Source organism: Gastrolobium bilobum, unplaced genomic scaffold (genome assembly GCF_033153095.1).
Source record: "Gastrolobium bilobum isolate Gb01-03AN ecotype WA unplaced genomic scaffold, APGP_CSIRO_Gbil_v1 utg23736, whole genome shotgun sequence".
In the NCBI taxonomy this organism is placed as follows: domain Eukaryota; kingdom Viridiplantae; phylum Streptophyta; class Magnoliopsida; order Fabales; family Fabaceae; genus Gastrolobium; species Gastrolobium bilobum.
In genome coordinates, this window is record NW_026897895.1 from 28,429 (window position 1) to 39,406 (window position 10,978).

The following is a 10,978-nucleotide window of genomic DNA, read 5'->3' on the forward strand; positions in this document are numbered from 1 at the left end:
TTTAGATTATTATTAGCACAACAATATTATTTGACCAAAAAATTGATAATTAATAATATAAATAGCTATTTCTCAAAATGACATTTATGATTTAGTATTTAATAATAATATTAAATATTCAAGAATATTTTATTATATAATATAGAATATAGATATAAATTGGAATATACAACAATCACTATAAACCTCTTTCTTGAAACCTACCAAGTATCTATTTCTCTCTTATTTGAATAAAAAAAACCCTAGGTGATATTTAGCTTTTATTTTTCCCCTCATTTTCCTTCGTCTTGTAAATATGATTTTGTTTTTGTCCCTCAAACTTTCTCTTTCTTATTTAAAAGATGAAGACAAGAAGTTTCCCTTCTTTTGATCGATCTTGGTTTAGTTCATCTTCAATCAGTACTCTTCTCTTAAAGAAATTTTAGATCTGCTTTTATCAAGACATAGCTACAAGGCTCATAGAGGCTTATTGTATGCATATATAGGTATAGAAAAAACCTTTCACAGAGAGTTAAGCAAGGTGGATCCAAGGCATGGGAAGAGGCCTCTCCCTTCTGATCATGCATCAGGGGAGAAAATGGAAACTTTCAATTTTTCTGTGCACCCATCACCATCTAAGATCCAAAGGGAAGAGGCTTACCATACCCTTTTATATATCCAATCAATACCACTAGTGATAGCACCTTCTCAATCCCAATCCCACAAGGGCAGTTAAGAACTTCTGGCTTGATTGAGATGCAGGACCCACCCAAGCAGCCTTTACATCAAGGTAAAATTTTCCAGGTTCATGCACTTCCTTTAATTTTCTCAATTTATATTACCAATGATGCTATAAAGTACTATATATCAATACTTTCCAATTTGGATCAATAATTTTTCTTTAATTTTTTGAACTGAAAAAATATATATAGTTCACTTATAAGGAGATCTGCTTATTTTATGTGTTTTAAAAAATATTTATGAATATATTTTCACCACTAGCCTTAGTGCAATTAGTGAGATTAATTATTAATTAGTTATGATTTACTTAATTTTTTTTTCATTTTTCTTCATAACAATAAAATTTTGTTGGCTTCTTGATATACCCAGTTGAGATGACACTCCCTTTATCTCCTTCCAAGATGATCGTTTTATATATGATGATGTTGATTGTTGAGACAATTGGTTAATTTGGTTTATGTGCATTATTTTCCATTGGTTTGCTTAGCCTAGTTGATGTGTTTATAAATGGCAAGTTGGACTAAAATGGCCTAACGTATAAAAGCATATCTCTAATTCAAATTCTAATTAAGGCAATGAGAGAAAAAGACACTATAGAGGTGTTAGGCAGAGACCATGGGGCAAATGGGCAGCCGAAATCCGTGACCCTAAAAAAGCAGCTAGAGTGTGGCTTGGCACGTTTGACACGGCAGAAGCTGCAGCATTTGCATATGATGATGCTGCTTTGAAATTCAAAGGAACCAAAGCCAAGCTCAATTTTCCTGAACGTGTTGTTGCTTCATCAGCCTACTCTACTACTTCAGCTTCGGCTCTTGTTTCGACCTCTGCTTTTACTTCTACTTCGGCATTGCCTGTTTATGATCAACCTCTTGCACCTACCTTATTATCTAATGAAGAAGGTTTTCCAAACCTAATGCAGTACGCGCAGCTGCTTTGGAGTAGGGATGATGATGATGTTCAACGTGCTACTTCGGGTCTTCATTATCATTCCAATGAGGATTCGAGTTCAACATTGTTCTCATCAATATATACTTCTGTGTCTGATCAACAGCAGATATATAATTGGAGATAACCAGATTGCTCCCAAGGGAGATTATGGTTCGGGTGATGGTTCGGGTGATGGTTCTTATTCTTTTGAAAGGAGTGGTTTTCATGACAGGGATTGAACGCAATTTTCTTTTGATCAAAGGAGTGGTTTTCATGACAGGGATTGAACGCAATTTCCATCTAATTAAAAAAAAAAAAAAAAACAATGCATGCGGGGTAAGCATGGTGTATGCCGTTCAAGCCTGCCTTTTTAGTCTATCTTAATTTATTATAACTCAAATAATGCTTGTTCAACTTAATCACGTCTCTTTTGTAGGCTACTATCATGTATTGTTTTAATGTGATTTTGTTATGCCAAAAATTTCAGTTAGTAATATTTATTAAAGGGGATTGCTTTTCTTATCTTTCATAAGAAAAGATAATTTTCTAGCATATGCCAAAACTCAATTGTTGTTAGTCTAATAACATCTCATCTAGATGCCAAGATTTGACCTGCTCAAAGGATAACATGTTCAATTTTTGAGATTACAATTTCTGAGAATGAGGATGAGGTTCAAACATGAAACCAGATTAGTTAAGCTCATTAGGACTTTAGACAATGGTTGATAATTACCAAAAAAAAAAAAAACGGAAAGTGAAAGTTTCTATTTTAATTGTCCTTCAAATGAATAATTAAGATTTTTTTTATATGATATAATCGTATCAAAACAAGAGATGAGATGATTTATTGCAGCTATGCAAATATTTAGAGTGCCGTTACTAATACAATATGTCACGAGATTGCGTGATATAGTGCGTAGAATTTCAGTCTACTGCAATATGGTTGGCATGATTCTACAGAGTATATATAGAATTTCAGAAAACACGTAAAGGAAGCCTTTATTAAAAGGCCGAAAGTAGGGAATAATTTTGTCTTATTTTAACCTAATTATTGGAAAATTTCATTTATTTATTGATAGATAAATGGAAAATAATTAAAATAATTTTTGTTTTTTATAGATATCAAGTTTTGTCATTATATTTATAACTGTTGATCTAAAAAAAATTATTAAAATTTTTCGTAATCATGTTAAATTAAGGCATGAAAAAATTCATTCCTTTTTCTCAGTACCCAAAGGTGAAAACTCAATTGCTTGTTATACACATATGAGCCCTGACGAACAATGCTAAGACACCGAATGCATGTAAAAATATGCGAGGAAAATATATACGTGGAACAGTGTGTGAGATTGACTATATCAATAAGAGCAAAGTTATATTTCAAATTAATTTATGGTGTTATTTTAATTTTGGTCAAACTGCCAATGCCTAGTCTCATCCATATATATAGTCATTGTCAGATAATTAGTAATAACTAGTAAATGTTCATCGAACTTACTAAAAAAAAATGTTCATCGAACACGTTACTAAAAAAAAATGTTCATCGAACAGATTGATATGATATATATGGGGACAGATGATTCTTTGACATAATATTATTAGAACTTAGAACTTCTTCAACATAAATGGGTTGAACAAGCGTGCTTTATTAATATAAAGGGTTTATACTATCATATATATAGCCAATGTCTAGTCTCATCCATATATAGTCATTATCAGATAATTAATAATAACTAGTAAATGTTCATCGAACAGATTGATATGATATATATGGGGACAGATGATTATTTGACATAATATTATTATAACTTAGAACTTCTTCAACATAAATGGGTTGAACAAGCGTGCTTTATTAATATAAAGGGTTTATATTTCTTCAACATATATGATCTTTTTTTATCTAACGGCTTTTAGATGATGTGTCAAACTTTAAATTTGAGACCAATGTCAAAAGATCCTGCCTCATATATATATATATATATATATATATATATATATATATATATATATATAGGGTTTTATAATTCTCATGTTGAAGGAGAATTGAAATCTTATGTTGTAGAGATAAAAAGCATGTGGGACCCATGTGTTAGAAAAAATTATACGTAAGACCCATGTTAGCACAGAAATTCAAGGGTGTGTAGAAAAATTTTAATTCTCATGTTGAATGAGAATTATAAAATCCATATATGTATATGATAGTATAAACCCTTTATATTAATAAAGCACGCTTGTTCAACCCATTTATGTTGAAGAAGTTCTAAGTTCTAATAATGTTATGTCAAATAATCATCTGTCCCCGTATATATCATATCTAGGGATGGCAAAGTGGGCGCCCCGCCCCTCCATCAACCTGCCAAAAAATGAGCCAGTCCGTCCCGCCCCGTTTGGCGGGTTGGGCTGGTTGGCCGGCCAGCCCGAGCCTATTTTACACTGACCCGCCTCGGCCCGCCTATGCCCGACAAAAAATGAGCCCGCCCCGCCCCGCTTTTAAAATGGGTTGAAAAACTGAGCCCGCCCCGTTTAGTAAAGTAGAACAGGCTTAGGCTTTTAAATAAACTTATTTAGAAAACAGACCATAAGCTTTTGTTGTACATATCGGGCCTATAAGCTATAGGCCGACCTATATCTTATAATTTATTTTAAATAAAATTATTATTTTAATAATTTTGAATAATAAAATAATATTATTTTTGTTATTCTTTTAATTGTTGAATGTTTAATAGGCTTAAATAGGCTAACAGGCCTAGGTCAAGACTTTCTTTATTTTTTAAATATAGGTTAGGCCATACTTGTAATTGCGGGCCTACACAGGCTAATAGGCCAGGCTAGACGCAATGTTTTTTACACAGGCCTAGCCTATTTAAGTTAAAGCCTAGCCTATTTACACCCATATCTTCATTCATTGTACAAACGTTAAAGCCTATATATATAGGGTTTGTCGAATGTACAATGACTACACCTAAGTATCAGTATAGTCATATAAAATTATGTCATTTTATAGAGTGAAATCATTAAATATGGAGAATCATAACTACATAAAGATGAAAATAAATATAAAGCATTAAATATGGGAAATCATAACCATACAAAGGTGAAAATAAATAATATTTTTTTCTACGATTAATTATGAATGCGAATTCCTTTATCCAACCCAAAACGACGTCGTTTTGGGATGACAATATGAAACATTATATACAGTAACAATACAAATAATAAATCCATATATGGGTTCATTTTTTCTACAGTCAATGTAGATAACTTATCTATAGTGAGCCCAAAATGACGTCGTATTGAGACGAAAATCAATGTATTTTTGTAGTTATAATTTATTTCAGGGTTATAATAGTCTTTTTCACTATAATTTTTTAATTTTTCAACCCAAAACGACGTCGTTTTAGGAGCGAATGTAGATAACTTATCTACATCACTGTAGAAACATTTAAGTCCTCCATATATATATATATATATATATATATATATATATATATATATATATATATCCATATATATATATATATATATCCATATATATATATATGAGAGAAATATTTCTCAAGCTGCTTGAGATATATTTATCTCCGGTTTCTTCAAAACTATGTCGTTTTATTTATTTATTTTCTTATATTAATTGATTCACTTTTGAATGGTTATGATTCTCTTTTTCTCTCTCTTCCTTTACCATCATTGATCCATCTTTGTACGATTATGATTTAGTGACCGGAGATAAAGTTATCTTAAGCAGCTTGAGAAATGATAATATATATATATATATGTGTGTGTGTGGAGAGGGAACTTTTGACTCCAGAGTAAGATTTACAAGTCTTACTCTCCATATATATATATATATATAGTTATATGGTGCAGAGTATTGAGTATGTTATATTCTGATTGGCCATCTATGTTCCATTCATAGACATTGTTACCATTAAAACTTTTGAAGCTTGTATTCTTTTCTTCAAGTAGAAGATCATAAGCAGTAGCTTTTTGGTAATAAAGTTTGGAAGGGTTTCTCCGATTATTAATACCAGTTATAGGATTAATTTTAATTTCAGATTTGTTATCTGACTCAGGAGATTCATCATAATGACTCAGAGTATTGACAATTTTTGTTGGCCGAGTGTTATATTTATGAGACTGTTGAGTCTCTTGATCAGAATGTTGCGGAGTATCAGGAATGGTTAATGTACTTAACTTCTCATCAATTTTCTTATGTTTCCTGATGGGGAAGTAGGAATATATGGATAAATCTAAATTATCTGATATTTATCTGAGCTTTATGTTAACATTTTAACATGTGTTAGAAGCATGTATGATTGTAGGATGAGAAATGAAAGTCTTGAGAACTTGTTCAGCTGTTGCAGTAAGTCCCATATGAAGGGAGTAAGTCAAATTTGCCGATGTTGAACAAGGGATCAAGAAGATCTCTGACAATCTGTTGTTTATTTACGTTAAAGTCTTAATCTAATGCTCAGTTGATAAAAGTTAATTTACATCTATCTCTGTATTACTATGGATCCAAATGATGGTGATGATATCTGGGAAATACATCTGTTTTATTATCATGTTTAAATCTTTCTCTTCTAAATTCTCTTTCAAATCATCTCAGCCATCTTCTTCTTCCATCCATAAAGATCAAGTTAAAAATCAAATAAAAAATATTTTTAAAGAAGAAATCTCCTTTGAAGATATCAATCAAGATCTGGATAACTGGGAAATTCCCAGAATTCCAACAAACGAACTGTACAAACCCGAAGGAAACTTCTTTCGGAAATCTGACTATATCATCAGAACAGTTGAAAGAAATATCCCTTTAAATAATGACTTTGAAGAATTTCAACTCCTTTCAAAATCATCTATACAAACTCATAAACAAAGTTATAATTATCTGCACATCGGATGTGTCCAAGTGGCTATTAAACCTCTTGGAATTGAAGGTCTAAATGCTTCTGTTCTTCTATGCCTTCGTGATACAAGGCATAACAAATTTACAGATTCTATACTTGGAACTGTTGAAACAAGCCTAAGCAATGGACCAATCTTTTTCAATTGTTATCCTGATCATATGGTTAGTCTTCAAGATAAAAATATCCTGGATGTCTTAACATTGAACGTTGAGACAAGTAGTCTGGACATGAAATCCGGATCTATCCCAGCAGCTTTGCTTTTTAGGATTCAATATAAAGTATTGAATTCTTCCATCTCTAGGGTTCTTAAACCCAAGAAAACTGGGGAAACTACTTTGTTCCTCACTGACATGTCTAAAGCAAATGTCACTGTATCTAAAACCATTCGTTGGACTGACGTAGTCCTACCAGAAAAATGGAGACTTGAGAAGGCAACACCTGCTCAACCTAGAGATACTCCAAACTTCAGAGAAATCAAGCAGTTCCCAAGTGGTGCTGTTGAAATCACCTTCGACAGAAGAAACTCTTTCAGTTCTGCAAGTTCTTCCAGGTCTGTTCAAACTCAAGATTTTCGTTCTGAAGATTTTCAATAAGCTCTTTCAAGGAGATCTTTCTCTACAATCTCTGAACCTAGTAGGTTCAACCTCCATCTCCAAGGATTGGACACCTCTTCTTCTATTCTTAAACCTTCATATACCCAAAAAGAATAAGAAAATGAACAAAATATTATCCAATCCCCAAAATCTATTCAATCTCCAACCTACTCCTCTATGCATAATTCTTATGATGTTATCTAAGTTCATTATAGATAAGGAAACCCTTAGAAAAGACTTTAATTCTGAGGATCGGTCTCCTCAAAAAGAATGGTTCTTCCAAAATTATAAGGGAATTAAAAGACAACTAATCCAAGAAGAATTTTATAACTTTCTTAACAAAGTAAAGTTAAACATTCCTTTCTTTGATTGGTTTCAAGCTTATTCAGTCCAACAAGACATTGATTATCCATTTAAAACTCCACAATCTGCTAATGTCATGACTATTTGGCACCTGAAAGAAGGAGAAGTCATTAAGTCCGAATTTCCTCCCACAACTTCTTTCTATCTCCCAAAGGTTTGTGATAACAAAAGTAAATCTGTTCTTGCTTCACCTTTTAAATTAAAAGATGAAAATGAACAAATCTCTCCAATGGATTTTAAAAATCTTATTGAACAATCTAATTACTCCAACAAATATCTTCAAGTTTTGGGTGAAAAACTTAACAAATCAGTAAAATCTGAATCTTCATCCACTGCATCTTCTTCTAAGATCTTAGAAAAACCTTTGTTCAAACCTTTCAAAATGAATGATCAACTTAGAAAAGAGTTTGCAAAGTTAAAACCTGCTCAATCTCAGTCTCAGGATGAATTTCTTAAGAAAATTGATGAGAAGTTAAGTACATTAACCATTCCTGATACTCCACAACATTCTGATCAAGAAACTCAACAGTCTCATAAACATAACACTCGGTCAACAAAAACTGTCAATACTCTGAATCATTATGATGAATCTCCTGAGTCAGATAACAAATCTGAAATTAAAATTAATCCTATAACTGGTATTAATAATTGGAGAAACCCTTCCAAACTTTATTACCAAAAAGCTACTGCTCCTGATCTTCTACTTGAAGAAAAGAATACAACCTTCAAAAAGTTTTAATGGTAACAACGTCTATGAATGGAACATAGATGGCCAATCAGAATATAACATACTCAATACTCTGCACCATATGACTATGGTTGCAACTGCCTATCAGACTTCTCATAACTGTTCTGAAGGAATCATTGTCAATATTATTGTCTCTGGCTTTTCTGCTCAACTCAAAGGTTGGTGGGATAATTATCTTTCTGAAGATGAAAGAAATTCAGTTCTTGATGCTGTTAAAATTGATCTTGATGGCATTCCAATAATCTCGGATGGTAAAACTATTTCGGATGCTGTTAATCAATTAATCTTCACCATTATCCAACATTTTATTGGTGATCCATCTTTATGGAAAGATCATTATGTTGAACTCCTATCCAATCTTAAATGTAGAACCTTAGCTGACTTTCGTTGGTATAAAGATACCTTCCTTACTAGGGTTTACACTAGAGATGATAGTCAACAACCTTTCTGGAAAGAAAAATTCTTAGCTGGTCTTCCAAAATCTTTAGGAGACAAAGTTAGGGATAAAATTCGTCATCAATCTCCAACTGGAGATATTCCTTATAAGCAATTAAGCTATGGACAATTAGTTGCTTATATCCAAAAGGTAGCTTTAAAAATCTGTCAAGATGATAAAATCCAACGTCAACTTGCAAAAGAAAAGACTCAAAATCGTAAAGATCTAGGATCATTTTGTGAACAATTTGGTCTACCTTGTACTACAAAACCGAAAAAACATAAAAAAACAGGAACAAAAACAGGTTAAAACTTTTTGGAATTTTGGTAAGAAACCGAATTACAATAAAAAGGTTTAAAAATGAAAATCCTAAGCCAAATACTGAAACAAATAGATCACAAAATACATCCAAACCAATTAAGCCAACTATTTGCTATAGCTGTGGTAAACCTGGTCATATTAGTAAATATTGTAGGCTTAAGAAGAAACTAAATAACCTAAACTTAGATCCATCTATTGAAGAACAAATCAATAATCTTCTAATCCAATCCTCTGATGAAGAATCTGGAAAAGAATCTTCTGAAGACTTAAATCAAATCCATGAAGATGATTTATCTTCTAGCGGGAATTCACAATCCTCGAAGGATATTAATGTCCTGACTAAAGAACAAGATCTTTTGTTCGAAGTCATAGATTCAATCAGTGATCCCCAAGAAAAGAGAGCTTACTTAGCAAAGTTAAAATCATCCTTGGAAACCAGTTCTTCTAAATCTAAAGAGTTGTTGGTTCCTAATAAGTTTAATCTTAAAGATACTCTTAAAAAACTAGAAAAGAGTATTACAGTCGAACCTATAATTGTCCAAGATCTTCAGTATGAGATCAATATTCTCAAAACTGAAGTTAAACAAATCAAAGAACAACAACAAACTTACCAGGATATTCTTCTTCAATTACAAAATGAATAATCAACAGGAACGTATGGAAAATACTCTGTTTAAACCAGATGAGGATAAAAATCTTAAAGATGAAGAATTTTTAGGATTAATTAATCAATTAACAATTCAAAAATTCTACATCCCAATCAAACTCAATGTAGGTAACTTTGACCTTGAAATTGAAGCTCTGTTTGACACAGGGGCAGATTCAAACTGCATTCAAGAAGGTCTAATTCCTACTAAATATTTTGAAAAGACTTCTGAACGGCTTAGTACTGCTAGTGGTTCAAAACTTCAAGTTAATTATAAACTTCCTAAAGCAATCATTGAAAATGATAATCTAAAAGTGGAAACACTGTTTCTCCTTGTTAAAAATCTCAAAAATGGAGTTATTCTTGGAACTCCGTTCATCAAATATCTCTTTCCTCTAACTATCACAGATGAAGGTATAATTACGTATCATTTGGACAAACCAATTCTTTTTAAATTTCTTAAGAAACCCATCATAAGAGATTTGAATTTTATCCATCACAAACAAAAGCAAATCAATTTCCTTAAAGAAGAAATTTATTTTAAGAATATTGAAAATTAATTAAAGCAGCCTGAAGTTCAACAAAATATCAAAGTTTTGCTTGAACAAATCCAGAATACAATTTGTTCTGATCTTCCGAATGCTTTTTGGCACAGGAAAAAACATATCGTAGATCTTCCCTATGAAAAGGATTTTAATGAAAGGCAAATCCCAATCAAAGCTCGTCCAATTCAAATGAGTGGTGAACTTCTTGCCTTTTTCAAAAAGAGATTGCTGATCTCCTTGCTAAAGGTCTCATCAGGAAGAGCAAGAGTCCTTGGTCTTGTTCTGCCTTCTATGTCAATAAGCAATCTGAAATTGAGCGTGGAACTCCACGGTTAGTTACCAATTACAAACCTCTTAATCAAGCACTTCAATGGATTTGGTATCCGATTCCAAATAAGATAGATCTTCTCAATTGTTTGTATTCAGCAAAAATATTTTCTAAATTTGACATAAAATCTGGGTTTTGGCAAATCCAGCTCAATGACAATGAATGTTACAAGACAGCTTTTACTGTTCTGTTTGGTCAATACGAATGGAAGGTAATGCCTTTTGGACTGAAGAATGCTCCCTCTGAATTTCAGAGAATTATGAATGATATCTTCAATCCATACTCAACTTTCACTATCGTCTACATTGATGATGTTCTTGTCTTTTCTCAATCTATTGATCAACATTTTAAACATCTTCATATTTTTGTAGATGTAATTAAGAAAAGTGCAATTGTTTTATGCATTTCAAAATTTCAATCTGATTTATTAAATCAAAAGTTTTT

General features: G+C 32.0%; 1 protein-coding gene across 1 annotated transcript; it reads left to right on the plus strand.

Annotated features, from left to right (window-relative positions):
• Window positions 1-735: 735 nt before the first annotated feature.
• On the plus strand, window positions 736-1,792 carry LOC133311231 (ethylene-responsive transcription factor ERF113-like). The gene is made up of 2 exons (XM_061512243.1): window positions 736-769; window positions 1,293-1,792. The coding sequence occupies exons 1-2, from the start codon at window positions 736-738 to the stop codon at window positions 1,790-1,792; spliced, it is 534 nt and encodes a 177-aa protein (XP_061368227.1).
• Window positions 1,793-10,978: the final 9,186 nt, after the last annotated feature.